This window comes from Arabidopsis thaliana, chromosome 2 (assembly GCF_000001735.4).
Source record: "Arabidopsis thaliana chromosome 2, partial sequence".
Taxonomy (NCBI): Eukaryota; Viridiplantae; Streptophyta; class Magnoliopsida; order Brassicales; family Brassicaceae; genus Arabidopsis; species Arabidopsis thaliana.
The window spans coordinates 5,003,140-5,026,374 of NC_003071.7; the positions used below are offsets into that span (position 1 = coordinate 5,003,140).

Below are 23,235 nucleotides of genomic sequence, written 5' to 3' on the forward strand. Positions count from 1 at the left end.
TTTTGTGTTTACAAACCATCCTTGGTGTATCGGAGAAGGAGAAGAAGAAATCATGGTGGGCTGGGCGTTTGTTCATTGGGCATGTGTTCGAAAGAAGGTCTATTAAGGGTGTTGTGTACATGTGACACCTCAATAAAAATAAAGGGTTATTGAGAATTGTAATGGATGTAAGAAGACATAAATGTTTTCATAACAATTCTCAATATTATGAGTATGTAAAAAACTAATCTCAGACTTACAATTGCAATTACGATTTTAAAAAGATTTACAATTGTACATTTATGATTTTAAAAACAATCAATCGTTCTGCGATGTTTTGCGGGTTAAATATTATCAGTTTGTACTAATATAAAAAATTTGTCTAATTTCTTAAATCCTATATATCTAATTTAAATATAAATATATGATTTATTATTTATTTTTATTTATTTTTATATTTAAATTATTTTCAATTATTATAAAATATATAGTAAAAAAAGTTAAAATATTTAAATTTTCTAAAAGCTTTAATGTGGAGCCAGACACGTTAGCAAAGTCGGCTTTACAGTCTTGCAACACCTCCTCCTTTACTAGAGTTTGTTCTCTCTTATTTTTAATCAAGCTTTCACAAAAGAAAAAGAAGATAAATCATCTATCGATGAGATGACATGCTTGTTATAAAGAATTAATAATCCATGATTAAAAAAATAGCATAACTAAACACGTAAATTTTTTCAAATGTCAAGGGAAAAGATTTGATGCTACTATACCCAACAACGTTACATCATGTCGTCGGTGTAGCCTTAGTTCGAGTAATAAACATTATCAATCTAATATGTAAGTCGACCGTTCTTTGAACATCTTCAATGAACATCTATATTCTTTTCTCCATTTTAACGATGACTTTATTGTAGAGGCATTTTGCTCTAAGACCATCTCAATGGTTGTTTTTATTTTTCTTCTAAATATAGAAAAAAATAGAAATCTCAATTTTTTACTCCAATAGTTTCTTAAAAATAAAGATTTCTATTTGTTAGGGTATCTCTAACCTACTCTATCTTAGAGTAAAAATGCAAAAAAAATTTCCAACCCTACTCTATAATTGATTTTAAAATAGAGAATTCTGCAGATTTGGTCTATATAGAGCAACTCTATTCTCTACTTTATTTTTGAATTCAATTTTTTTTTTATACTTTAGTCCCTCAAATTTAAACTTTTTTATTTAATACATATAATCATTTTACACACAACAATTACAACACATAGTTTTATAAACTTAACAAGCAAACAAGTACTAAATTTAAAATAAACAACATAAGAAAACTAAAACATACAAGTAGTAATTTAATAGTCTGGTAAATTGCGTGTAGATCTGCCAAGATAGTTAAAATGTTTTAGTTGATCATATGTGAGAAAAATATTTTAATGGTATTATTTTAAAAAAATTTGTAATGTTTTATTCTTGTTATATGATGTAATATTTTTTTAATAAATAATTAGTGTTTAATTTAAAATAATATAATATTTTATGGAAATTTTGCAAATCTATAATATATGGATCAAATTGTAAATTATATAATTAAAAGGTATTAGTATATAAAATAAAAATAGAATATTTCTAAGAATATTCTTTTTAGAGTAAAATATAGAGATATACATTGGAAATGATTTTAAAAAAAAAAATAAGAGAAAAAATAGAGATGGGTTGGAGATGCAATAATGTATGCCTTTAAAACAGAGAAAAAAATTAGAAGAATACATTGGAGAAAAATCAACTCAGAGGAAAAGAATAGCGACATGCATCGGAGATAGTGATGTCAAAATCCCACAAAATATTTGTCAGACAGCGAGTTCGAACAATATTAAGAATCTTGTAGCTCCACAAATTAATATATATCTCATTTCAAAGTACTTCCCAAAACATGTAAAAACAATCAAAGATTCTTTCCATCATTCACTACACAGAAGGTAACCAAATTCTCACACCATAATGTACAGGGTAAACCTCCAAAAGAACATAATCTCTCAGTGGCCCTTGCTTCGTGGATCTTCAGAGTGCATAGCGTTGTAGTCTTTTGTGTAAACCCGGTGCCTCCTCTCTCTCGCATATATAACCCAAAACACCAAAGATGACATTACAGAAGCAGACACCACCACAAGACCCACATAGATCCATTGTGTGTATCTCTTAAGTCCCGGACAATGATCCCTCTCTATATCAGTGAATGTAGACCTCACGAAGTCACACCCTTGTAGGTCTGCCAAGAACGGTCCGTACTTGTACAAACCATAGCTTACATTAACCGCTGCAGCCATCTGGCTGTAAAGCTTTGGTGTCAACCGTCCCGGTGTACTACATGTTCCCGGTGTTACAATTTGGCAAGTGAAGTTCTTCCACACCTGCATAAAAACAAATCATAAGACAGACTGATATGACTTGGGAATTTATATATCATATTATGATGGAATCCTCGGATTACCTCGGTTGCATTGTTCAGATGGACCTGACCAGGCTGGCATTGGCGGTCAGAGAGATCAGCGTTGAAGGGGTTACAGAGTAGAGGCATTAGTGGACCTGACTGGTTGTAATAAAGAGGCCGGAATTGAGGCGGGAAATTCCTGTTGGTCATGTTGCTAATGGCATTGTCAAGAAGATTGACCAACTGGTATGTTACAAGCTTAGTCCGAGTCAATGTTTCTCTCGCGGTTGCATTATCAACACACGGTAGAATATCGTCTAGAGCCGTGTGAGCTGTTGGGTTTTGGACCCATTGGTCCATCGCAACACACGTATCCCCTACAACGCTGACAAAGCAGAAGCCATTTTTTTCTTTGAAGAAAGCTATCAATTATTGAGTAGACAAATAATGGTAGTGAGAGAAGAGAACTCACTTGTGTAGAAGTAAAAATCCACCACATAAGACGAAGGTAACCGTGACGAGAATCCAACCAAGGATCACCAACCTGTCCATTGATAATCACAACAAACTTTTCAGCATATAGTGGAACCAATGTAAAACAGAACATAAGAAAATGAGACTTCACTTACGTATATACAAGGCATTGCAGTCCAAAAATAGAGAGAACTGTATGAGAATAATGCAAGTTAAGTTCTGCAAGTTAAAGAATTTGCTAATGCATATAACATGAAGACTTACGAAATCCGATAAACGCAAGGAAAAGCATCACAGCAGCGATGATGACGAGAGCAAGTCTCCTACAACAATTAGAGACAAAAAATCATAAGCAAAAAGGTGAAAAACAGATGAAAGATAAAGATATGGTACAGAATATTTACATGATGTCCAAGACATTTTGTATCTTGTCTTGGTTCTCCATTGTTTTCACAGAAAGAGTTGTGGCGGACGAGTTTATCTTTCCCTGTATGTTGTCGATACTCGAGAGAACATCTTGTGGCAAAATGCTGGATTGCACATCAACCTTCTTAGCTGCATTAAGATAATCTGACACATTCCTGAGGTTTTCTGACGTGAGATTCGCTTGACTCACGACATAGTCCAAAGTATCGGTTGTGCTAGCATGAAATTTCCCTTGACCAGTGTAAAGAAAAACACATCCTATACTGGAATATCAAACACAAGATACATAAATATCCAGCAAGAAACAACGATGACGAATAGAATAGCTCGTGAGAATTACATTGCTGCGATTGTGAACGAGATGAGGAGGATAAGGGATAGAGCATAAGCAACCCGGGAATAACCATAAGATTGACGGGCACAGCAGCAATAACAAAGGCAAATCAGAGACAATGATAGCCCAAAGAACACAAACCAGACTAGTGCTATTATAATGAAAGGCGCCGCTGTATAACCAACAGACTGCACCACAAGCAAAGAATGATAGAGATTGATTAGTATGTCACCAATACCATACAAAAGACTCATCAAAAATATCAATTGGTATCAAACATCTTTCATCTATATAAGCATAATAAAACTGATTCAAGTAACAAGGCTAGTCATAGAGCTAATCCAAATTTCCATTGATTAATCCAGAGTGAATATTACAAAATGATAAAGATCAAAACTTTTAAAGTTCAAAATTCAGGAATATAAGAATCAAAGTCAAATAAACCAAACACCCTAACTACACTTAGTCATAGAATCAAAACTTTAATTAAAATTTAACTACAGTTAGCCATAGTTTTAATGGTAAAGATGAAAACTTTAATCAAAATATAGGAATATAAGAAGAACCCAAGTCAAGTAAACCAAGCACCAACTAGTTATGAATCCTAATCCACTGATTAATTCATCATGAGCATAACTACACCTTAAAAGTTAAAACAGTCAAACTCCATTTAGCCATACTTTTGATGGTAAAGATTATAACTTTAATCAATATTTAGGAATATAAGAAGAACCCAAGTCAAGTAAACCAAGCACCAACTAGTTGTGAATCCTATGCTATTGATTAATTCATCATGAGCATCATAACTACACCTTAAAAGTTAAAACAGTCAAAACTCCACTAGACTTTTGATGGTAAAGATTATAACTTTAATCAAAATTTAGGAATCTAAGAAGAACCCAAGTCAAATGAAGCAATACCCACCTGGTAAGGAGAGAGATTTCACACAACAACAAAAAAAAAACATTTTTGGACCACAGAAATAAAAGACTCACAGTCAAATAATGGGAATTGCTTATATTCCATCCACCAGTGTAGAGTTTGAAATTATCAGCAGGATCTTTTCTTCTTGTTCTCTTTGCAGCTAAAATCAGAGATGAGTTCTCTCCACTTTCCTCTGCAATTACTCTTTCTATTACACTTGTTCTCCATTCTTCTTCTACACCTCTTTCTTCTTCGTTACCAACCCCTGAATCAATCAAACACAAATTGAAAAATCTTATAACTATTAAAAAAATGGAGAAACAACTTTTGAAAAATCTAAGTCTTACCAGTAATCGATGTTGTTCCAGTGACGACCACAAGAAACGAAGAGAGTAAACACAGAGACACAAGTATAAACACTCTTTGAGATCTGAAACACAACATTATGTCTGGTTCTTTTTTTTTTTAACTCTCTGTTTTTTTTTTCTGTTGTTGTTGTTGTAATGTTTATTCTCGATCGTGTTTGAGAAACAATGGGGCTCTCTCTCACGTTAAGAACACGATTGATTTGAGAGGCATTGCTTGACGCGGTTCTGTTTGATTCGTCGAATCATCGGTTTTTCCATAATTGATTTAATTTCCAAATGCAAATTAAGTTAATTTATTTTTTCTTTCAACATTTCGAAAATAGGTTTAATGTGCGCATTTGTAAAGTTAACCAATTTCTTACAAAAAGATGTTCCGAGTAAATATATTTATTAATAAGAAAATCAGAAGTAGAATATTTTAGTTGTGATTATATTCTCTTGTATAATTAAATTACGAACATAACATAAATTTTTGTTAATAAAATAATTTATGATAGTTATGCGGCATAACTTGTGCCGACGCGTCACAAAACAAATCTTTGAGAATAAAGACTTGTTGTTGGAGGTGACAGAGATATTTTATCTTTTGGGTACAACTGTCCCTTAGTTTAATAATTAAAACTTAAAAATCTTGAAACTAAATCTTCCAAGTTCCAAGTAATTGTAATAGATTCTTTGGTACAAACTTTCGTATTTACTATTAAACTGTCTTCAACTACCGTTGTGAATTTGTGATGTAAGGTCGAAGATTATTTAGATTTGTTACTATGTGGCCAAAAAAAAACAGATTTGTTACTGAATTATTAATTTCAAAAATGTTTATGAGTTTTTATTTATCAAACAAAAAATATAATACAATAAAATAAAATAAAAATCTTCAGAATAGAGAACTGACTAAAAATATATAATAATTTAACCGGATTTTTAAGTTTATTTCTTAATGAAAATTGAAAACACATAAATAAAAACAAAAATACTAGTGCTGAGTTAGATAAATATGCACATCTGCATATTATACCCAATCAATTTTCATATTTGTTGGAGATAATCTGCTTTTCTAAAAATAAACATATAACTAATTATTAATTAATCTTCACAAAAAAAAATCATTAGAATCAAATCAATTATTTTCTCTCTCTTCTCTCACAACAATCTTTCAGAGAGAGAAAAGTGTTTTCCTTTATTTCCGACGATGTTTTGTCGGATTTTGTTTCCGGTGAAATCCGGTTTTGTCTATTCTCGCCCAAGTGCGAGTCTATCTTAGCCACTATGGCTAGTTTTTTGTTTTGTTTTTCTCTCCTTTTGCAGATCTTAGATTTCTTTTGGAGAAGAAGAATTAGAAGCTGAGTGCTTAATTCAGAATCTCAAGAATCATCAGTTTCTCAATTCTGGTCAAGGGGAGAATAAATCCTTCATACCCCTAATGGACCGTAATCGGCTAATGATGAAGGTTTCTCTTTAAGATTGTGAATTGTGATGAGTGGGACTTGATGGCCGGCGTAGAACAGTTCAGAAGAGCGTGTTTTGCGACTGATCTGACCTCTCGCCATGTCGTATGTTCCAGCAGTTCATAGATCTGATGACTCGGATTCCTGTTTCTTTTCACTCAGAGAATTTAGCAAAGGCAGAGAATTGGTGATTGGAGTTTTAACTGAATTCTGGTAAAATCCTTGGATGGCAAACGATGATTTGATTAGCAGAGTTCGGTGGATTTGATCGGAGTTTCAGCCCGGTGGAAACGCTAGGAATGAGTCGGTTGCGTCTTCTTCCACCTTCAGCAGATGTTACACACGTGTCACATACACATGTCCCTTTTACCCATACGTGTTCGTCTATTTTGATTGTAATAGCTATATTGGGTTAATTGGGCTTTCTGTACTTGGGATCCTTTTCACCATGTATCCCTTTTATGGGTTTAATGAAACTGACGAAAAAAAAAAAAAACTAATTATTAATTATTCGTGGCGTAAGATTCACACATAATGACTAGATATTTTTCTTTTCTTGTTTAATTTATTAAGTACTAGATTTTAACCCGCGGTACACCGCAGGAACAATTTATTTTATAAAGGTAGCATATATAAAAGTTTGCAAAGTGTATCTATCTATAAAATATTTTTATTTTATAGTTTACAATTGTTATTAAGTAACGTCCTGTCAAATCTGTCCCGTCAACCCGTCTCGTAAAAAAAACAAATATATTTTATTAATATTGATCTTATTTATGATATGTTTATGAATCATTGTCTAAATATTTTGTAATTTTGTAGTAATTAAATGCTATCAAATATCTTTGCGGTTTGACGATTATAATCGAATTGTTATAGTCATGCAGAAAAGCAATATCAAAAGAAAAAATTTTATAGTAATTAAATGATATTAAATATTTTGGAAGTTTTATTTTAGTAACTAATCGTGTAGTTAATTGGGAGAGATTTTGGGAAGATTGTTAAATGTCAAATATTTAATTCGAATATTTTTTCTCTAATTATCAAAAACAAACATTAAAATTTAGTGGCAGCAATTGTAAATAAATTCCAACTACACGATTTAGTTCACAAAATGGCTGCAAAAATGTATATGTAGATTTATACTAAATTTAGATTTGTTGCAAAATATACATGAAAAACGAAAAGAAATTAAAACAAAAAAATCAAAAACTATGAAAAAATGATAAAACAAAAAACACAAACGAGAACCACCAGCATATCCTATGTGAATCAGTCCTCAAACCTCATAGCAAAAGGACACTTCAGCTTCTCCAGAAACTAAATGTAAAAACGGAACCGACGACATGTGAGCACCAATGAACAACCAAAGAAACTGCCTCTGGCTACCAATCCAGAGCATGACACATCAAAAGCAACTCAGACAGGTTTGAGAACACCCACTAGCAGTGGCGGAGCCACAAATATTTTTTATGGAAGTCATATATTAATGTAAGTATATTATAATATGATTCTTTATTTAACTCAAAAAAATTTCATTGCTGATTTTTAAAAATATTCTTTGCTATTACATTTGCTTAATAAAAGAGGACTAAGAAACATATAACTATTGCTATAAATCCTACAATTATAGTTCTTTTGATAATAATATAACTAGATTCTGACCCGCACATACGTGCGGGGTTTCATATTTTAAGAATTAGATTCTGACCCGCTCTTTTGAAATTTTTTGGGGAAATGTTTTTTTTTGGCCGGAAAAAATCGAATAACCTTAAAAAATAAAAAAAATATAAAAGTCATGGGGTCAACTGAACCCTCTCCTATCTAACCCTCCTAGACGAAACCGCCGTCTCTAATGAACCTTGAAACTCTTTAACAAGGTTCTCGCGATGTAAACCAAGCCGCATCACAACAAAGAACCCAAGAACAACCAAAAATCCAATCCAGCCAATGCACAAAGCATCGAAGGACAACAAACGGAGGAAAGAACTTCTCATAATGAACTTCAAGTCCACTGCCATACCAGAGAAGAACCAAGTCGCCACATTCCAATTCGAACAGGAACACCAACGACCCATATTTGGAGTCTAGGCTAAAGGGAGTTTAGCTTAGAGTTAGGTTATCCTGATTAAATCTATTCTCACGAGATTTTATTTAAGGGAAGATTATCCTTAAGGTTTCACGTTAATAGAAAGGGTCGATAAATCAAGAGGGTTGTGCTTGTTTTCGCGTTTGTGAATTGGTTGTAATTTGCTTTCTTGTTTTAATGAAATCAAATCATGACTTGGTCCCGTGGAGTACAGAAAACCGAACTTCATTAACAAATTTCTTATCTTCTTTATTCCGGCAATTTATTTTACCACATACGTACGTATAAGTGGTATCAGAGCAGGTTCTCGATATAGATCAAGTTGAATTTAAGGCTAATTAAGACTGCGATATTTACAATGATATTGATTCAAGCCACTTCAAGTTGATTTATCAATGTGCATCAGCTCAAAAAGCATGAATTTTTTTGGAGAATATGTTTGAGGGAACTACAAGCGTTAAAAGAACAAAAGTGGATATGTTGGGATCGCAATTTGAGAATTTAAGGATGGAAAAGAGGAACCCGTGGCTGATTTCAGTGCAAAGTTATGTGACATATTTAATGAGTCCTTTGCTCTTGGAAAGCTTTACAAGAACAAAAAGTTGGTCAAGAAGTTGAAGAGATCATTACATGTAAAATTTGTGTCAAATATTTTGAAGTTGAAGAAGCTCATAATCTAGATGAGATTGCTTTTCATGAGTTTGTTGGGATTCTTCTGACTTTTGAATTAAGTAAAGGATATGAAACTAAAGGGAAGATGAAGAAGGAGGATGAGTGAAGAAGAAAGTTAACATTGGATTTGCTCTTAATGGATAATCAATTGAAGATTCAATGGCTATGTTGTCAAGACATTTCACTAAATATCTGAAGCAAAAGAGAAAAGAGAAGAAGGATAAAATTGATGAAGATTTTGAGAAGTTCTTTAAAGAATGTGCAATGTTTTGAATGCAAAGGATATGGACATGTTTGTTCTGAATGTGCCAATCTACACAAGTATAAGAAGAAGGCTATGAATGTTGTCACTAGTGATACTGAAACTAATTCAGATAAAGAAGAAGATCTGATGAATTTTATGGCGTAGATAACATTCGAGTCTGCTTCAGCTTCTGCAACAGAGTCTGCATCAGGGTCTACAACATGGTCTACATCAGCGTCAACAATAGGACCTGCAACTGGCAGTGATAATGATCAAAGTGATGATGATGCTACAATTAAGTGATGACGAGTTTGCTGAGAATTACAACTTATATGAGTGATTGCTTGAGTAATTGCTCGATACACTTAACCGCAAGGTAGTATATGCGAGGTCGATTCACAAGAACCAAAGATACTTTAAGGATTTTCAAGATTCGTTCTTAGCTAAAGCGAGATTCGTTCTTAACAAGTTCATATAGTTCACAGGGTTCCTAACTTCAACTTTCGTTGGCTAGAAATACATTGCTCAATTCACATTCTTTCAGGCATTCTATCGAACACTTTTGATGCATAGAAAAACCTAGAATCTACAACATGGTGATCATTCCTATTCTAGCATTAAGAACATGTGAATCGAAGAACCTAGAGAATGAGAATTCCAAACACTAATTATTCCATTAATTTATTGAATCTCCTAATTAGAACCCTAACACCTAATTAGAGGATTAGTCATACATTGCAACAGAAATGAAACAAAGAGACATTAAAGAAAACATGTTTCAAATTGAATAATTAAGAATAAAGTTTAGAAATCTTCTCCAAATTGTCAAGAAGGATGAATCTCTAATCCCCAAAAGTGCTTACAGAAAGTTTCTTAGAAATGTTGCAGAAAAAGAAGTGTAAAAGAATAAAAGTCCAAATAAAATTAGGTGATCTGGGATTTTTATACCCCATTACAGAAAATAGAAAATCAGTCTGGTTAAGGAAAATCGAAACCAGTCGTCAGGAAGCCGGATTGACCGATCCAGACCTGGAATCGATCGATCCCGAGCTGGCGGACGATTTTCTTCGACGAATGAGTGTTGGATCGATCGATCCCCACCTAGGATCGATCGATCCCGAGCTGGCAGACGATTTCTCGATTCTTGCTATCGTTTTTGGTCCTAATGAGCCCGATAAGTCCCGAAAACATCCGTGTCCCGCTTAAACACCTTAAACCTGCAAATGACTCAAGACACAACCGAAAAGATGCAAAAGACGGACTACAACAGGACAAATGACTCAAAACTAAGGGACCTAAGACACCAAAAATGCAACATATCAACTCCCCCCGACTTGGATCTTTGCTTGTCCTCAAGGAAAAACAAAAATCTTTATCAAGAGAAGAGGTTTGAAAACACGAGAACTCACATTTTCTTCGGTATCATGCTCTTATCAATTGCCTGCAAATCATTATCACAAAATTCATCAACCCGTACTAGACTGTACTTCGCCATAACCGTAGCGACAAAATTAAACCCCGAGATCTAAAAGAACTTTCAGAATTAAAAAACTTAACCTTTTAACATTCATTAACAGAGGCGTGTACTCTCACAAACGGGGTATCGAACACGTTATGGGCTTGGTCAAAAAGGGATAATATATGGTGGCTCAAAGTGTTTCGGGTTCTCAAATAGTATAAACGGATGCATGTCATTATGCGAAATCACAGTGAGACATAGACCAATTAGGTGGTACTTAGCTCCCCTTAAGTTTGGATCAAACCAACCAACTCACTTTCCCAATCAAATCAATGAGTTTCTATGATGCTTATCTATATGAATAATAATAACTCGACATTTCTGGTTCCTTCATTCTCCTTTCCCGTCTTTTTTTTTTCTTCTTTTTTTTTTTTTTGTATTAAGGAGGAGTGGAACCGATGTCTAACAAATATCTGCATCAGGAAAAACTCAAACAATGTAACATCTCATACCCATAAATACAAGTGTTCAACCTCGAAACCATAGTGGCTAAATATCATCACATATGAACAACCAGCAAACTACAACTCACTATCCTAACAGAAGGAAAGTTATATCGGTCCGTATACTTCGTAGTTTTTGCACATGGATGCATATCATAATGAATATATAAGAGTACATGAGGTTTCAAATAATGGCTGGGGGAACATGTGTGGTACTAGACTAAAAGTTAGTCCAGCCATTAAGAGTTAACAAAGAGTGATAAAAATGATGTAAAGAAAACTCTGAATGTATGATCCATTACATGATTCTCAAGCCTCTAAGTGAGATAGATTAAGTCAAGATTAAATTCAAATAGATAAGAGAAACCTCAATTCATCCAAATTTCAAAGAGATAGGGACTATTATAAAGCGATCTAGTGATGGATTTTCCTGACATTCCAAGTTATTGAATAGTGCTAAAATGGTCTCATTCCAAGTTATTGAATAGTGCTAAAATGGTCTCAAGGCAATGAAATCAAGCATGGAGCAATTCTCTCCGAAAAGATTACTGTTCTCACAATATTTTGACTCAACAAAAAGACACGGTTTTTGACTCGATAGAAACGAAAGGACTGACTCAAATTAAAGCAACAAAAGAAACAAGCAAAGCAAACTCGATTAGTAGACAAATGACATCCTCCCCCCCCCGACTTGCTTCACACCGTCTCAGTGTGAGAACAATCCGAAAAGGAGATGTCGGACATACTTAAAAGGAAATAACAAAGAACAAAGACGAAGGTATGTAAAGAGAATACCTCGTGGGTTGCCTCCCACTAAGCGCTTGTTTTATGTTGTAAGCTTGACCGCTCAACACAAATTATTAATCATAAGAATCAAAAGGATGAGTCAGTAGACCTTTTGTCCTTCTCCTGTTAGTGCAAGAAATGATATGTGCCAAGTAATACACAATTATCCATGGTAAAGTGATCAAATTCACATCAGTAAAAATGACTACAAATGTAGCATATACTTTTGAAATATTCTTTGATGGTTGAACGCTCATGAGTATCAAATGCATGCAATGGAAAAATAAAGTCAATTTCAGGTTTCAATGAGGCTTTAACATAATAATCAACTTCTTCCCCATTAATCTCAAACGACATGATATTTCCATCCATATAATCAACTTCAAGATCTTCACTCTCATTCAAAATTTTATCAATATCGAGCATAATTCATGGGTTAGATTCGTCAAGAAGAGATCTAGATATATCAGGCATTGAAAACTTAAACTCGAGATCATGAGCATTCAAAGCAAAATGATATTCAATATGAAAGCATATTTCATGGTAATCCCAAGCAAGTTTTTCTGCTCCTAAAGTATCTAGTTGTTGAGACTCTCATATCAAATCATAACATTCATCAATGATCATGGGAGTATGCAAACTAGAATTTACATCTTCAATGCATGGCATTTGAATATCCTCAAAATCATGTATTTCAAGAATTGAAAACCATGTACCTTCTAGTTTGCTTGGTGGAATCCAATACATTACCTTTTCAAGTACATAGGCTTCATGTTCTTCCAAGAATGTATTCTCTTCCTTCACATGCTGCCCGATGCGATACAAGGTTCAGTCGGATCATAATCGCTAAATCACACCTTACCAATGTCGGATGTTCGTTGTGAAGTTCATCCAACTTCACTTTTTGTTCCAGTGTAAGAACACTCTCGTCAAATGGGTGCTCCAAATATGGCTCATCATCTTCTTCTATGTTACAAAACAAAAAGAAAAAAAAAATGAAAGTTAGCAAAATAGAATAAAAATGCTCTAGACTAAAAACTAATCCTAAATCTTTACGTAACGCAATTGGTCCCCGGCAACGAACTAATGCTTTGGAAAATGTTCACCTTGTAAAAACGGAATCAAAAAGAGGAATTTCGAACTCATACCTTTGGAGATCAGGAAAACCAACACTAGATATAGAAAGAGGGCTAAAAATCGAGTGGAATAGACACCAAAATTGTGAAAATCGAGCAACAATTGAGAAAGTTATGGATTTCTCTCTAAGTGTTCTTCATGGTCTTCAACGAAGAAGAAGAAGTGGTGTTGGGTCGATTCCGTTTATTTTTAAGTGGCGACTCCGGTTCAATCTGGTCTAGCTCGGTTCATTGGTGGCGTAAGATTGAAATCGCGAAGTTGCTGCCTGGATCGATCGATCGGCTCTTTAGATCGGTCGATCTGTTGCCACTAGTCCCGACGCCTCATTATTGGATCGATCGATCCAGTGCTGGGATCGATAAATCCCCTTCTTGCGGATGTTTTTGAGAGCCTTACGTCAGGACTAGATTGATCGATCCATTTCTGGGATTGATTGATCCCAACCTGGCGGATTTCTACACTCAAAAACGAATCTCACAGCACCGTCAAATACAGAGACTCTATCGACTCAACACCTGAGTCGATAAGTCTGAACTCTACAGCGAAGTGAATCAAACCAAAATCAAAGAAAACGAAAGAAGGAAAAGAAAGTATATACAATACCTTGTGGGTTGCCTCCCGCGAAACGCTTGTTTAATGTCATTAGCTTGACCGGGTTCTTGTGAATCAATGTAGCCTGCAAAACTAAGGGACCTAAGACACCAAAAATGCAACATATCAATGAGCATTTTCTAAAGGTAGTTGAGGAGAATTCAATGTTAACTAAGGAGAATCTCAAGTTAGAGGCTAAAATTGTTGAAACACTGAAATTTGCTAGAAAGGAAGAAGAAGAAGAATCACAAGCTAAAATACAACTTGAAGAAACTCAAAAGAATTTGAGGATGCTTAATAATGGAACAAAGAAGTTGGTTCATATTCTGAATATTGGCAAGAATGATAAGTGTGGCCTTGAATGTAAAGGAAATCCTTCAAAATCAGATCTAGTGTTTGTTTATGGTGGAAGAATCACATCTACATCAGGAAGTGTGTCAGAAACCGCAACTCTGGCACATATTGGAATTAATGGCGAGACTGCATCTGATACAAAAACTACTACGAGAACTGGTACAGAGACTGCATCAACTTTAAGGAATATTCCAGAATTAAAAAATGCACCTCAACGAATTCTTCGACCTGTTTGTCATCATTGTGGAGTTGTTGGGCATATTAGGCCAAGATGTTTCAGATATTTGAGGGAGCAAAATCGATTGGTAAATGCTTATCATTTGAGATTTCATGGTCCTACATGTTATCATTGTGGAGTTCAAGGACGTATTAAGAGGAATTGTTTCATGTTCATTCGAGGATGCAATCATGAAGGTTTAAGACGCAACAAAGTTTGGGTTAGGAGAGATGATTTCCGTGGAGGTGGTGTTTTAGGCTATCAACCTCGTATTGCAAAGCGGAAAGAATTTTCCAAGTAGTTTTGACTCATTCAGGGAGAGAATAATGATGTGTTTCATGATATTGTTTTGGAGTTAGAACTGATGAGTTCACAACATAGTCAAAATGGGAGAGAATGAAGATGTAGTTGTTGTTGATGGAGTTGTTGAATGAGTCAAGAAGTAATACAAGATTTTGTCTGATGGAGTCGATAAATGATTCAAGAAGTAATTCAACATGTTGTTGTTTTTGTGTAAATGTCGGTTTCATTTTTGGCGCCAAATTTTTTTTATTTTTTAATTACATGTTGTCATTAGATGAAGGGTAATTTAGTTTTTTTTTATAAGAAAAAGGTATTTAAAAAATAAATTATTAGAATTTTATAAAGGTAGATTTTTTCTTTTTGTAGTTAAGATATGTTAGAAAATAATGAAATTAAGACGAGAAACCAGGAAATATGAAGAAAACTTTTTGCAGGAAGTGTGGCGGCCATTAGGGCGTTTTCTGAATGAACATTTTGCTTCTGAATAGCTTTGAACATTTGCGTAGATGCATAATCAAAATTCTTTAACCACTGTGCTACTTCAACATATTACAAATTACTCAATTCTAATAATATATAATTGAAATATTTATTAAAAACAGAGATAGATCTCCTACCGCCTTCTATCACCTATTTAACGATTAATTTCCGTTTTTACCGTCTAAGCGTTAGGCACTAATCCACCGTCTGATTAGCGCCTAACACCTTTTAAAACATTATAAAAGAATAATAAAAAATATTTTTGCAAATTTCCTTTTTTTTTTTTTTTTTAAATTCAGGAGGTTTTGAGTCGAAATCCGTAATCCCCCAAACCTTAAACCACAATATGTAAAATTTCCTTTTTAAATTGATACGATATCATATAAAACGATTTTTTTTTTAGAAATCATGTTTCTTAGCTGACTGGGTTAAGAAACCTACGTGTTCGCCACTATCTGTCTTTCGTACCATTTTTTAATAATTGATTATATTTTTCTTCTTTTCTTTTTCCTGACAACGCTCTACTCTCTTTTTCTCACTACAAAACAATTATAAATGTAACTGTTAGTTCATTTTCTTATACAAAACAATTATAAATGTAACTGTTAGTTCATTTTCTTACTACAAAACAATTATAAATGTAACTGTTAGATCAAATGTTGTGCTAATGGTATATTCACACTTGGCCTCTTCCATTTCCGAGGAGAACAATCCAATGATATAGACACAAAATGAGTTATTTAAAAATCCACTCTTTTATCTTTTTGTCAAAAATCAATAAAATATAAATACTAAAAATTTCTTGAGACTTGACGCAATAGCTTTTTCTGTTGTTTTTATATTGACACATCATTAAAATCGTCAGCCAAACACAAAATTTTAAATAATACAACTCAGTTTCATCAACCAATAATAATATTTTATTTTTTCACGTCATTCTCTATATCAACAAAACAAATCTATGTGGCTAGGCCCAACCAAAATAAATGATTAAGGGTTTGGATTATTTAAATAAAGCGTTTACTGTTATAAATGCGGGAATTTGTGAAAGCGGACGGTTGCGGTGTTAAGCGTTATGAAGCATTTTGAACTACTAGTTTAATGGTTAAAAATTGGAGCGTTTGCACAGTTTTATGACTAGTTAACCAACAAATACTATTACGGTTAAATTAAAAATAACCAAAAAATTATAATTTATAATTATACAAAGTATAAAAATACCAAAGTATTATATTATTATGATAAAATGTGAAATTTAAATATAACTATTAATAAAATAAAATTCTTCCTAATTATTCAAACTAATTAAATTTTATACTCAAATATGCGTTTGGTTCATAAAAAAAACTTCATCATGTAATATGGAAATTACAAAAAAAAGAATATGACAAATTAAAAAAAAATCAAATTTTGGATCTTCCAGGTTAATAATATTATTAATACTTTGTTAGTATCTTATCATTCTTCAGTTTGGTTTGATACTTTGATTTTGATAGATAGAAAACTAGCATTTTAAGAAAAGAAATCACCAACATATATGGAATTTTTCGAGAAGAAGCTTACGCTGAATAATGTTACAGATGACATTGTTGATGTAATCTGTAAACAAACAAAGAAACTGTTACACTAAGGTGTCATTTTTGTTCTGTAAGGTCTAATTGAATTTATCTCTGATGTATGGTTACTCTCAAATCTCCAATGATTAATTCGATTCTTGTCCCTATTTTTTTATTCTTTAACGTAGGCATGACCACGGTTACGGTTACGGTTTATTAACCACCGGTTACGGTTATAAATGTTTTTTAACCTTAACCTTAACCATTATATATAGGGTTAAAACGGTTACAGTTAAATACGGTTACAGTTAAATACGGTTATGGTTAAATACGTTTACGGTTATTTGATAATTATGATATAGTTAATATATGAGACAAAATATTATATTTTTTAATCTTTATAATAAAATAAATAAATAAATAGTGATATATCAAATAATATTTCTTTTACGTGATTATGTGTTTTAAATATTTATACTAAATCATCTATCTATTTTTCTTAAATAAACCAATGAACAAACAAATTAATGGTCATAATTATAATGATTGAATTAATTACAATGTCCAAACAAAAACAATATTAAAGAGAAGATGTTGTGAGTATTAAGAAGCAATTTTAAGAGTATAAATAATAATAATATGAACTACTTAATGGTAAAAAGAGTAGTGTAGTAACTTCGATCGTAGTAGTGGGCATATTAAACGATTTCAAGTACTATTTTAGTGAAATAATTATTTATTTAGAATTATACACAATTACAACTATATTTAAAAGTTTTAACAATACGGTTAACCGACGGTTTTGATACGGTTACGGTTAATTAATGGTTACAGTTAGTATATTTTCTTAACCGTAACTGATCTATTTTTACGGTTAACGGTTACGGTTATTAACCGTTTTATACGGTTACGGTTAATAAACGGTCCGGTTACGGTCCGAAATACGGTTACGGTTAGATTTTGGTCATGCCTACTTTAACGTGCATCTTTTATCCAGTTTTTTGTTCAAGAGCTTATTTCTGAACTGAATGAAGTCTTAGTAGAAGGAAACATCGAGAAAGAAGATCAATGGAAGAAGAATCTTAAAGAAGAAACATTAAAGATTTTTAAGTTTCTTCCTCAAAATATTCAAGGATCTTATCAGATTAACTAAGGGTCATTGTGGATCTTAATCAATAACTAATAATCATTTGATTACGTTCTATACTCTTATGAAAAAACAAAGTTTCAATTTTCAAGTTGTGCATGTGTAACTTTAACCTCTCCAGAATTAGCACATGGTGATTTTTAACTCTTTTCACTTTTGTTTTTTAATGACTATTCTAAATAGATGTTCGAAAAACAAAAAATTAGCTTCCAAAACTTATAAAAGCTATATATATCATACTAAAAAAAATCATCAAATGAATTATGTTCCCAGTTACTTTCTAATGAATCCTTTTGTTCTAAATATATCATGAATCATGAAAAATAACATTCAATACCTACATACAACTTAACAAAATTACATTAAGAAAAAAGCCCGCGGCTTGGCGCGGGTTTCGCCCTAGTCTATATAATACTTCTTCTGTTCTTAAGAATTCGATGTTCTAGATATTTTTTTGTTTCACAAAAATTGATGTTTTGTAACAACATCATTATTATTTTTATTTTTAACAATAGAAAGAAGAAAAAAATATAGTTAATATTATTAAATAAACAAAAAAAATTGTAAAAATTTACTTTTCTTAGTTTGTGTGAAAAAGCTAAACATCATTTTTTCGGAACATGAGTAATATTAAGAGAATATTACACTGTGTGACACTTTTACAAAAACATTAGCCGGTTTAGACATTTTAAAAAGAGAAGACACTTTGTCAAGTTAAATTGTCCATTTTGCCCTTTTAATTATAAACTTTTTCTCGTCATTATTTCTTTCAACGCTTCTTCTTCCTCTCTATTTTCTCTCTCTTTCCAAAACCAAAATCAAATCTTTTAGAAAAATCAAACGAAGGCTTCATCTTCTAGTCTACCACAAATTTGCTATGATTCCTTGCGACGATTGTCTTTGATATGATGATGTCGTAGTTGGTGGTGGCAGCGGCGGAGGGAGCTTTATGCCTTATTCGTCGTCCCGTTCGGTGCCCCTTCTACTACTAATTATTCTTGTGGTCTCTGATCTACAAAATTAGAGAGATCTCGATCTTGTCCTACATCAGATCTATAAACTTTGAGAGTACGCTGTTTCCGATTGATTTAATTTCATGGGAGTAATCGCTTCCAATTCAAAGTCAAGACGAAGAAAGAAAAGAGAGGTTGAGGCATAATGAAAATCAAAGTAACTTTTGTGGGCTTATAACGCTATACAATCGATGTACGTTGTTGAACTTCTTTTGAATTAAAATCCGTAATTTCCGGCAATTTTATCCAATTTGATCATAATTGTGGGCAAAATTCTGATGACATCTGAGAGAGAGAGAGAGAGAGAGAGAGAGAGAGAGAGAGAGAGAGAGAGAGAGAGAGAGAGAGAGAGAGAGAGAGAGAGAGAGAGAGAGAGAGAGAGAGAGAGAGAGAGAGAGAGAGAGAGAGAGAGAGAGAGAGAGAGAGAGAGAGAGAGAGAGAGAGAGAGAGAGAGAATCCTATCAGAGTGCACAAAACTCACTATTCAAATAGAGTCATCATCTTCCATAGTCGTTCATTTGTACAATCACATGTACCATTGATCCATACAAAACCAGTTCTCTATGATTCAAAATTAACGAATCCAAAAATCGACAGTAAGACAAGAACATAGAAAAAGAATGAGATTCAGGGATGAGAGACTTCGGTAGAAGAGAATAAGGATTTTCTTCTTTTTCGTCTCAAAAAAAGAAAAAAAGAATAATGCTTATTTTTTGTGGACACGATCGATGATGGTGGGTAGAGAAAGAAAAATGGATTGAGTATGCCTTAAACAATTCCATTACGCGGGCCTTTGTCTTTAATTAATATTTTTTAATCAGTTGATGGTTTAATTTGGAAATGATATAATTGTCTTCTTATCCTCCAAAAACAAGGAAAAGCGCCTCATCCCTATAAAGTGTCTCAAACGAAATAAGTTTTTCTAAAAGTGCATATTAGTGGTACATTCCCTAATATTAATGATATGGATCAAATTAACCTTATACCACTCTCTCAAATAAAGAGGTCAATTGTAACACTTAGGGATCAAATTCACAAAGCTCTTTTGTTCTCACAATAGGTATAAGTATGAGATTAAGCTAAACAGGTCATAAGAAAAAGAAAAAAAACAAGCAAATAGCGGATTGGATGGATGTAAATTCACAAGATACAAACGTTAGGCTTAGGATTTTCTTAGGAAACGTCAGGTCATTAGTAGATCTAGTTATTGCTAGGATGTTATCAAACCGTTCTTAAACTCAAATCATTATTACAGAGTAACCGGTGGCGTGCCGCATTACTCACTATGTCTAATAACTAAAGATTCAGAATGTCGGTCCGCAACTTCCTAATTCAAAACATGCATGCTAATCGAGTTTGATACGTTCACCTAGGTAAATAAACTGATTGTTATTACACATCTAAAAGCCTCGCTCATCAAATAGTAGTTATGGTAATAGATGCCTTTTTGAGTATTACCTATCATTTAAGATCAAATTCTACTTAACTACTCTATAACTAGCATTAAGAACAACCAAAGATGAAAAATCATATAGATATCCTAACAGGTGGACGATCTACTAAATAATCTATAACCCTAATGAGAAACTCTAACCCTAACAAGCAGACTACTCAGGCATGATCATAGAAACATATAACATGTTTGAATAAAAAGCATAAACAAAACAAAAGAAGAAAAAAGTTTAGAAAAGATCTCTTCACTGTAAAATTGAAATCTCTGATGAAACTCAAAAAAAAAAAGATTTTCAATGTATGAATAGTTTAGAAGTATTGGAAATAGAAAACTTGATTTAAAGTTGCTTAGATCTAAACAATGACCAAAAAACTATATATGTGTGTTCTAAAAACTTGTAGCGACTAATAATACCAATAAGGAAATCTTCTGTGGCAAACTTCCAATTCTTCAAACTATAAACATTCTTGGACTTTACTGGGCCGCAACTGGTGTCTATCGACACGACACCAAGAGTCGCTGATGCCACAAGTTGACATCATCTTTTTGCAGAAAAACAATTGTTACTATGATTTTCCCACATGTAACAATTATTCCCTGTTCGCTTTCCTCCTAGAACAATATCACCGGTTACATTGAACGCCTTGCAATCAGTCCTAGTGAAAGTAACTTCAAGTACTTCATCACACAACTGACTTACACTTATCAGATTTGCCTTTAAACCATGAACTAGATAGACATTCATAAGGTGAGGGGACTATTTCGCTTGTTTTTCCTTTGCCTTGAATATCTCCACGTCCTCCATCACCAAAAGTCACTTTTCCTCCCTTTATCTCTTTGATGTCTTCTAGATAGTCTCTCGTTCTTGTCATATGACGAGAACATCCACTGTCAAAATACCAAGGACCGGTTCTTTCACGTTCTTTAGTGACTAGAGCCATGTTGCATCTGAAACCTAGTCATGCTCTACTTCCTAAAGATCTTCCTATCATAGATGAGTATAAATCATCTTTCTTAACTTATATCTGATTTTATACTTATTCCAGAAGAACTTCCTTTGATGCCTGAGTCTACCAACCTTTTCCCAGTACCTGTCATAATAAATTTTTATATGACCATTGTTTCCACAAAAATAGCATCTGAAAGTTTCACTCGTTGAAGTAATGTCTTGCGTACAATGATATGTACCTCTAGATACGAACTTGATTGGTCCTGAATTTGATCTCTCTTGGCCATTATATCTGAGACCTTTGTTCGTCTTCTCTGTTCTTCCATAGCTCAGGATCTGATCAAGTTGTTTTGTTCCATCGAACATATGAATCTTTCGATGTTGTTGATCAAGCTCAGTTTGCAACCCAGCATATATTTTCTTTTCTACTATTAATTCATTCTCCAGATTGTCTGCTTTAGCAGATAAACGTAGTTTTTCCTTCATTTGACTTAAGCTCTCTTTACTGATCTTTTTCTCAACTTCTAGTTGATTCTGTAGAACTTTAACAAGTGCTTCGAGAGAAATCTATTATGTTATTAAGTCTTGATTCTCTTTTTTCAAGTTTAATCAAAGTCTCCTTATCTCTTCTGAAAGATCATCTTCCTGTTCTTCTTCTGATTCTGAGTTAGTAACTCCTTCTCCATCCACAAACTTTGTGATTCCAACCACTTATGGATTTTTCTTTCCGCCTTTTCAAATCACTTACACATTCATCCTGAGAATGTCCAATTCCTTTACATGTCGAGCACTTGTTCTCACATTTCTTGACTGACGGACATTCACAAACAAAATGTCCATATCCCTTACACTCATGATATTGCATATCAGCTTTTTTTGAAGGTTTGTTGTCTTCTGCACTTCTCTTAGACGATCCAAACTTCGTATATCCTTGTCCTTGACCTTGCTCAGCTCTTTTTAGCATTCTATCAATTCTCTGAACCAACAAGCTTACATAGTCATCTTCTTCCTTCTGCAACTTGTCTTCACAAGATGTTAATGCTAGCCCTTTAAGTTTATTCACTCCTCCTAATTCATGCTCATGTTGTTGAAGAATTCCCACTACTTCAGCAAAGCTGAGTTTCTCAAGATCGTTTGACACAGTAAAAGCAGTCTTGTATGCCATGAATTTCTGAGGTAAGCATCTTAGAAATTTCTTCACCAATTCTTGTCTTTGTATTTCTTCCCAAGTGTCATCGCTTTCTGAGATAACGAGCTTAGTTTTTAACTGAAGTTAGAGATTGACTCATGTTCTTCCATCTTCAGATTCTCAAACTTTGATGCCAACATATCTTTTCTTGAGATTTGAACCTTAACCGTCCGTTCGTAGTTGATTTGCAATATATCCCATGCTTCTTTTGCAGTTTCACATTCTTGAATTAGGTCAAATTGTTTTCTTCCAACACTGCAATGAATGGTCGTGAGAGCTCTAGCATTAAATTTACACTTCTTCATCTCGTCATCCGTCCAATCTATTTCGGGTCGTGTGAAGCTTCCGTCTTCATTCTTTATCGTTGGTTCCTCCCACTTGACCAAAACCGATTTCCATACAAACACATCAATTCCTCTAATCACGGATTTAATTCTAGATTTCCAGAATCCGTAATTTCCATCATCTAGAACAACTTTGGAGTTGTTAAGTAGTTCCTGATAGCTCTCCATCTTCTCCAAAGGTTCTCACATGTATGCAATGCTAACAAGTGACCACTCTGAAACCAATTGACAATGTGAGAACTATATAATAACTCATTGAACTAGAAAACGATATAACAAAGAGTTTCTCAAACTTCTTTTGATTAATAGAAAATATGTTCTTACAAGGTTTCACCTTAAACACTATTTTCTATTCTCTCAAAATCTTGTTCTTCAA

At 33.4% G+C, this 23,235-nt stretch overlaps 2 protein-coding genes, 2 long non-coding RNA genes and 3 pseudogenes across 7 annotated transcripts; 2 read left to right on the plus strand and 5 right to left on the minus strand.

Annotated features, from left to right (window-relative positions):
- Positions 1-1,744: 1,744 nt before the first annotated feature.
- AT2G12400 (plasma membrane fusion protein) lies at positions 1,745-5,303 on the minus strand. The gene is made up of 9 exons (NM_126891.4): positions 4,905-5,303; positions 4,629-4,822; positions 3,640-3,821; positions 3,278-3,562; positions 3,138-3,196; positions 3,029-3,065; positions 2,872-2,943; positions 2,460-2,784; positions 1,745-2,379 (listed from the first exon to the last, which is right to left on the minus strand). The coding sequence occupies exons 1-9, from the start codon at positions 4,999-5,001 to the stop codon at positions 2,005-2,007; spliced, it is 1,626 nt and encodes a 541-aa protein (NP_178935.2). The 5' UTR covers positions 5,002-5,303; the 3' UTR covers positions 1,745-2,004.
- Positions 5,304-6,393: 1,090 nt separating this feature from the next.
- Positions 6,394-6,733, minus strand: AT2G05695. The gene has a single exon (NR_140098.1). It is a non-coding gene; the product is annotated as an other RNA (long non-coding RNA).
- A 919-nt stretch (positions 6,734-7,652) lies between these two features.
- AT2G12405 (uncharacterized protein) lies at positions 7,653-8,451 on the minus strand (the record flags this gene model as incomplete). Its single annotated transcript, NM_147300.1, has 2 exons — positions 7,653-7,754; positions 8,203-8,451. The coding sequence occupies 2 exons, from the start codon at positions 8,449-8,451 to the stop codon at positions 7,653-7,655; spliced, it is 351 nt and encodes a 116-aa protein (NP_671835.1).
- Positions 8,452-8,813: 362 nt separating this feature from the next.
- Positions 8,814-9,612, plus strand: AT2G12407 (annotated as a pseudogene; the record flags this gene model as incomplete). The annotated part of the gene is made up of 1 exon: positions 8,814-9,612.
- Positions 9,613-13,970: 4,358 nt separating this feature from the next.
- AT2G12408 lies at positions 13,971-14,726 on the plus strand (annotated as a pseudogene). Its single transcript has one exon.
- Positions 14,727-18,780: 4,054 nt separating this feature from the next.
- On the minus strand, positions 18,781-19,060 carry AT2G05705. The gene has a single exon (NR_140099.1). It is a non-coding gene; the product is annotated as an other RNA (long non-coding RNA).
- Positions 19,061-20,890: 1,830 nt separating this feature from the next.
- Positions 20,891-23,069, minus strand: AT2G12410 (annotated as a pseudogene; the record flags this gene model as incomplete). Its single annotated transcript has 1 exon — positions 20,891-23,069.
- Between the last annotated feature and the right edge of the window lie 166 nt (positions 23,070-23,235).